The sequence below is a fragment of the Dendrobates tinctorius genome, unplaced genomic scaffold, assembly GCF_039654945.1.
Source record: "Dendrobates tinctorius isolate UK_male_01 unplaced genomic scaffold, ASM3965494v1 ptg000133l, whole genome shotgun sequence".
Lineage (NCBI taxonomy): Eukaryota > Metazoa > Chordata > Amphibia > Anura > Dendrobatidae > Dendrobates > Dendrobates tinctorius.
Genome location: NW_027361801.1, coordinates 2930305 through 2937839, shown reverse-complemented (window position 1 = coordinate 2937839; position 7535 = coordinate 2930305). Strand labels below are relative to the sequence as shown.

Genomic DNA, 7535 nt, shown 5'->3' with positions numbered 1-7535 from the left:
TATATATTTCATTTTTTGTTCATATTTGTACTATTTAAAAAAAAAAAAAAACTTTTTAGGTACAGTAGTTTACATATTTTTGAGAAGACAAAAATCCTATAGTTCAAAAACTTGATGTGATAGAGAAAAACTGAGATCATTTCTGGATTCAGCATCCAAAAATTAATTAAGAACAGTTGTCTGACCTAACTCCTAAAAATTGCTTTCCCCAATCTTTCACTCCTTATACATGAAATGGAAAACGTTCAGTTTCATAGCAGTTTTTTTCATGGCCTGAATCACTTCCTGATTCCGTAGAGTATAAATCATGGGATTCAAAAGAGGAGTCACGATGGACGGGATGACAGAAACTATTTTATTCAAGTGCAAGAGGCCACCGGTACTGGGTCGGACAAACATGAATATAATGGTACCGTAAAATAGTAATACAACAGTCAGATGTGAAGCAAAGGTTGAAAATGTTTTCCTTCTCCCACTTGCGGTAGGAAACATCATCGTTGTTCGGATTATACATATATAAGAGATAATAATTAAGAAAAAGCAGCCTAAAATTATAAACAAACTGAGACAGAAAAAAAGTTTTTCAATACTTGATGTGTCCGAGCAAGAGAGCTTGAGTAATGGACCCAGATCACAATAGTAATGATCGATTTGATTTCCTCTACAAAATGAAAGGTTCGAAATTTGTAGACATGGAACCACCACTGCCACAAAGCCACTAACCCAGGATCCAATGATGAGTAGGGCGCAAAGTTTAGGACTCATGATGCTGAAGTAGCGCAGTGGATTGCATATGGCCACATATCGGTCGTAGGCCATTACAGTCAAGAGAATAATTTCTGTTGCGCCAAGAGAAAAGTGGAAATAAAACTGCGTCATGCAACCAGCTGTAGAAATGGACTCTTCTCTGGTTTTAAGAGACCAAAGGAGTCGAGGGACAGTGACCGAAGGATACCATATTTCGAGAAATGAGAGTCCACCAATAAAATAGTACATGGGTTTATGTAGACGGCGATCAATTTTTACAATAATGATAATTAATATATTGGCAGTTATGGTGACAATATAAATAATAGATATAATAATGAAGAGGTAGAATCCTGTCTCTTCTAACAGAGAAAAACCCAAAAGAAGAAATTCGGATACAACTGTCTCATTTTTCTGTTTCATTGTCAACATTTTGAGCTTAAGAAAAAGCAAAAATGTTAAACGTAGAATAAAATAAATTGTTGCTCTAGTCTAAAAAAAATATAAAAAATGAATGACATTGAAAAAATAACTTACGTAATCACTGTTCTAATACATGGACTCTAGGAATAATGGATTTTAAGAATTTCCTGCAAACGGGTATAATTTTCAGTAAACTCTTTGACCTTATTAGTAAGTTATTTCACTACAGTTAGTTCCCTACAACCCAGAGAGAAGAGTGGCTAAGCATTACTGATTCTTCTGTATTGTATCTTAGGCCTTATTCAGACGTCAATGATTTTATTTCTTTTTTGTTTTTGGATAATGGTCAGTTTTTACCATCAGTTTATATCTTTTGCAATAAAAAAAGTGATGGAAGTTTCTTAAAGGGACTCTGTCAGTACAGAATCAATGTTTAAACAAGGTGCAGGGGCTTTTTGCACCTTGGCATGGCCAAACATATAGCTGTACCTTCCCATCTACTTATTTTTCATGTGTCTGCCCTTCTCTGGCTCTATGAAGTAAGAGCTGTCAATCAAAGAAGAAGGGGGATAGAGGGAAAAACAAGTAGGTCGGTAGGTGGACTTAAATGTTTGGCCATGTGTCACGATATGTAGCGACCCAACAGGGTCTCGGTCGGCGGACAGTACAACACACAACACATAACGGGATGGAAATGGGGAGAGGAAGGCCCTACCAAAAGGGAATGAGGGATGTTCACCACCTGAGTTCAAACCTGAGCCTGTCCCTGCACTCCCCTAATACCCTAAGTGGGGCCTTCCCTCCACCACCGTCAGGAACCTCATCCCTCGCTGTCACCTAGTGCACTGGACAGCAAGGGCAATAGCTTCACCACTGCAGATGGAACAATACAAGTGACAGTGACAAACACGAGACAGATGTGGAAAAAAAACTTAAGTTTAATAGCCTTCTCTGCTGCTAAGCACCGCACAGCGGAAGAAAGACACCCAGACCACAAACTCCATGAAACCAGCTAATTCACCACTGCAGCCAGCAAGCTCCTTAATCCAGGCTTGGTCAACATAGATTGCTCTATCACTGACAGTCAGCTGATGCATCAGGTGCCCATTTAAAGGATGGTGGGAGTGGTCACCACCCAAATCAGCTGACCGAGCAACTCGGAAATTGCAGTAGGATGTCAGCAAGGAAAACTGACATTAACCCCCCCACTGGCCTGAAAGGAAAAAAGCTACATTTAAAACACAGTGGAACCAGAGCTGCCACGCATCCAAAAATGGATTGTGACACCATGGTACACAAAGTGCCTGTAAGTGGTTCGAACAGTCATTATGTCCCTTTAAATTAAGGAGGGTCTGTCATCAGACTATGCTGCCATCTATGTTCACCCTTTTCTGGCTCTATGAAGCCTGGGAGGGGTACCTGAAAAAAAAAGTAGATGGAAAAGTGCACTTATCTTTTTAGCCATGCCATAATACACCGAGCTCCTGTACTTGGTTTGAACAATCAGTCTATGCTGACAGATTCCCTTTAAGCTTCTCTAATCAATCAAACATGAAAAACAGACAGCATTAGGTGTACTTAGGATGACATCCAAGTGCTAATTTTTTTATGGACTTGAATGGTTGAGTTTGATCCATTATCAGAATCAAAAATGGCATGTCCCCCTTTTTTTTTTTTGCTGCAACTCAGTCTGCAAAAAAATAAGTATATAAACAACTGGCATAGAACATGTAATTGTAGTCTGTCTGTGAAAAACACATACATAACTTGTACATGATTACTGGACATCTGAATGAACCATTACTGTTGGAACAGGGATTTCTAGGCCCAGCCAAAAACAGTTTGCAGTCAATATTTCAGAATCCATACTCATTGCAATCAATTTATGGATGCATTACAAAAAGTGATTATCAGTTTAAAGGGGTTGTCCATGACTTTAACAATGATGGCTTATCCTTAGGATAGGTCATCAATTTTTGATCAGTAGGGGCGCAACACCTGGCATCCATGCTGATCAGCTGTTCCCGGTTTAAGAAGCAGCTGGGACTCCTCCGTTATAGAATTGCACAGCAACTGTGTAGTGGCCGCGGCCGGATACAAATCAATAGGGGGTGTATGTGCAGTACTCTGCCCGCCTACTTTTCCATTGGTAGATTTGTGCTGGCAGCTTCGAAACTGAGCATTCCGGATGGCACTGACACCAGGACAGCTGATAGGCGAGGGTGCCGAATGTCACCCCCCCACTGATCAGACATTGATGACTTAGCCTAATGATAAGCCATCAATGTTAAAGCAGTGGACAGCCCCTTTAAAACAGTCCCTTTAATTTTCTTACGACACTGTATTAAAATAACGTCACTGTATTAAGTCACTAAGTAATAGCATGTTCAATTCCATGCATGGGACAAATAAATATTGTAAAAAAGTTCAATAAAATTAAAAATAGAAAGAATATAAATCCTTCTTTAATGCTTCAAAATGCTTAATGAAAAAGGGAGAATGACTTGTGCTCTAAAGTATAACATAATTTCTAGCCATAAAAAATACCAGAATTGCTGTCTTTTTTGTTCATCTAGCCTACAAAAAAATACAATGAGAGGTCATCAAAAATCATATGCACCCTAAAATGGTGCTGAAAAAAATCACACAATTTGCCGAATGAAAAACAATCAACTGTAAAAGCTACAGCAGAAAAATTAAAAATGATATAGTTCCTGGAATATGGCTATACAAATTAGTTTCTAAAAAGGTATTTATATTAGGTAAATGTATGATAAAAAATATACTGTATGTATCGATATTATTAATACATATCAACATATAAAATATATAATATGTAAAAGTATAACTCACCCTCACACAACTAAGATGAAATAATGCTGTGTCCTTATAGAGCACCGATCGCTTCCCTGACGCTATTTATATTATATCAAAAGCTCATTTCCTTTGATATAAATAGTTTTCTTGACTTTAATGATAAATCCATAGTGCAGAAATTCCCATTTGGTGCAATTATACCAGAGAATGAAGGAAAAGAAAAGTTTCCTAAGTGAGAAAAAGTAACTGACAATGAAAAGTAACTGATATCTCCAAGGACTTTTAGCTGCATAAAGTTTTATATGAGATTTTCCAAAAGCATTTTCTACAAGAGGTTTACACTTACAGGAGTTGTCAACTAATTGGACAACTCCTCATTTACTATATAGCTCCTTATAAAATAACAACACCCTTTACACACCTCCGGTGTTGGAGGCCGCCATTCCAGCAGTTCTCTCCTGGCTCCCGTGACGTTGTTATTCCATTTGAGCCCTGAGGAGCCGCTTCACTCTCACTTGCTTCAGATGAAAACACAACCACTCTGGTCCTTCTCCTTTGGGATCCTATCAATCCTGAGAATGGGGCTTTAACCCCATCAAGACCTTGGACGTATCCATACGTTCAAGTCGCTAGCTACTTACCGACCCAGACGTATTGGTACGCCATTGCGATTTGTAGCCCAGCACTTTAACCCCCTAAATACTGTGATCACAAACTATCACAGCATTTAGCTGGCAAGCAGAGGGAGAGAGCCCCCTCTGCACTCCTATCGGTGCCCCCATGACGTCATCGTGGGGGCCCAATCTTTGCCATGGTGACCTGATGTCTTCATGACAACACCCAGGTCACCAGGCACTAACAAGTTAGTTATCACACAGTGCATGATCTAAGTAGATTGTGTCTGCAGGGCTGACAGTTCTAATGCATTGCAATGCTGGTGTATTGCAATGCATTAGAACTGCGATCAGACTGCAGAAAGTGAAAGTCCCATAGGGGGATTTAGTAAATAATTATTTTTTTCTATAACCCCTTAGTGACAGAGCAAAAGTTTTGCAATCATCTGACCAGTGTCCCTTTATGTGGTAATAACTCTGAAATGCTTCAACAGATCCCAATGATTTTGAGAATATTTTTTCTTGACATGTTGTACTTTATTTTAATGGTAAATTTATGTCTATATGTTTTGTGTTTATTTATAAAAAAAAAAAATCAGAAATTTGACAAAAATGTAAAAAATTGCAATTTTCAAACTTTGAAAGATTGTCTCTTTAATCCAGATAACCATACCACAGAAAAACATTAATAAATAATATTTCCTTCATGTCTGCTTTACATCAGCACATTTGTAAAATGTTATTTTATTTTGTTAGCATTTTAGGAGGAATAAAAATGTAGCAGTAATTTTTCATTTTGTCAAGGAAATTTGCTAAACTTATTTTTTTCAGGGACCAATTCAGGTTTGAAGTGACATTAGGGGTCCTATATTTTGGAAAAACTCCAAAAGTGATACCATTTTAAAAACAGCACCCCCCAACATATTGAAAACTGCTGTCTGGTAACTTATTAACCCTTCAGGTGCTGTTCAGGAATGAATGCAAAGTGGCATGACAGGAACGAAAAAATGTATTTCTACCAACTTAATGTCGCTAACTTCTGAACAGGTTACTATAGTCGGTAAACTCTAAGGCCATTATTTGGCCGTGAATTGCCATGGCAAACATCAGCACCACACAATCATGATCACTGGGTGCCAATGGGGCTAAAGGGGAAGCCCCCACACTCTGTTAACCATTTATAGGATGTAGTTTATATTGACAGCAGCATCTAAGGGGTTAAACAGATATGGACGGAGCCAACACTTACCGTGGCTGATTCAGCACGTTGTCAGCTATAGCATGCAGCCGGCAGCTGCTGGATTGTCACCTGTATGGGGATGCTATTTTCTTATATCTCAGGTCAGTAAAAAGACTTATTGGCGGTCATTAAGGGGATAAAATAGTTTTTATTGCGTAATAGCGCCAAAACACAAAGAAATACTGTATATAAATGTAGTATCGCTGAAGCTGCCTTATCAATTTTATCACACACTGAACGACATTAAAAAAAAATTCCTAAATGGCTGGTATTTGTTCATTCTGCCTCTCAAAAATTAGTGTGTGACAGCAGCCAAACATAAAAAAACTATATAAATTTGGTATCGCTGTAATTGCACCGAACCGAAGAATAAAGTTGTCTAATCACTTCCATGTTACTTGTAGTATAAAGGCTCTGGAAAAGCAAAATGGTTCCTTGCCCCCCAAAAGAAAAACAATGAATTCTGAGATTCAAAATCCAAATGCCCCACCCTCCATTCTGAGCCCCAGTGTGCCTAAACCACATTTAGCAGTGGAAAAAAAGACGCGCACTCTTGCTATAAAGAGAGGTGCTGACTGAGCGTGGATAGACCACAAGCAGTAGTAAATGGATGGACAGTCGCACTCAGAAAATAAATAATCTTTGCAAAAGAGTCTTTGTAAACCGAATCAAAGAAAAACCCAAATTTTGGTCAAAAAATGTATATAAAAATTAAATAAGATATATGAATAATAAAAAAGTCATAAAACAGATATACGATTAAAATACCTTTATTAAGTAATAGTAATACGAATACATATAAAAAAGATGTGTGCTCAAAAGAATTTTATATATACACCTATATAGGTTAATAAAGCACGGCGTTCCCCATTAATAAATAACTATATTTTATCCCTCTATACATTGGCTCCTTAAAAAAGTGACATAAAATATATGGAGACCATATAGGCTCAAACAAGTGTCTGTGCATAGAACCATGTGGTGATGCAAAACAATCAACAAGGAGAGAAACCAATGTGATGGTATAAAGTGCAAAAAATGCAAATTCCAAAAATAAATAAAAGAGTGAGTGTAGGGGAAAGGAGGGAAGAATAGAGGGTATATACCTTGGAGGAACGCTGCTGGATGAGCTACACACGCCCGACGTACGTTTCGGAATGAATCCTTCGTCAGGGGGTGGAGTGTGTAATCACAGATCTCCCTAAATACTCCTGTGCAAATAACATGTGGGAGGATTAAACCTATCACGGCGCGCGCGCCGCCATGTTGGCCGGAAATGGATCCGCCCTCCCGTCACATGACCGGTAACCTAGTAACAGGATGCCAGACACTGACGTAGGAATAGGGAAGCCGGAACTCAGGCTGCGCGTGCGCACAGGCCATCCACTCACATGGTATAAGCACACCTCCAAATGTGGAAGGGTGACTGGGTTAAGCGGCGCATGCGTAGCCAGTAAAACAAGAGGTACCCGACCATGTCCGAGAAGCCCAAAAGGGGAATCCGATGCATGTGTCGAGAAACACCGAGTCCCTGGCCACGCACGCGCACATCCAGTTCCCAAACACATAAGCTAAAAAATATATATGAAAACAAAATAGAAAAAATAAACATAGACTCCGGAAAAGAAATTTCTTTGCAAAAGAGTATATATATATATATGTACTTTCAAAAACGCATAGCAATCAATATATAA

General features: G+C 38.7%; 1 protein-coding gene across 1 annotated transcript; it reads right to left on the bottom strand.

Annotated features, from left to right (window-relative positions):
* Positions 1–216: 216 nt before the first annotated feature.
* Positions 217–1179, bottom strand: LOC141048176 (olfactory receptor 6F1-like). Its single transcript, XM_073543637.1, has one exon. It carries the CDS (start codon positions 1177–1179, stop codon positions 217–219), a length of 963 nt encoding a protein of 320 aa, XP_073399738.1.
* Positions 1180–7535: the final 6356 nt, after the last annotated feature.

Coding starts and splice junctions, on each gene's coding strand:
- LOC141048176 (XM_073543637.1), bottom strand. CDS start 1,179: ATGTTGACAATGAAACAGAAAAATGAGACAGTTGTATCCGAATTTCTT.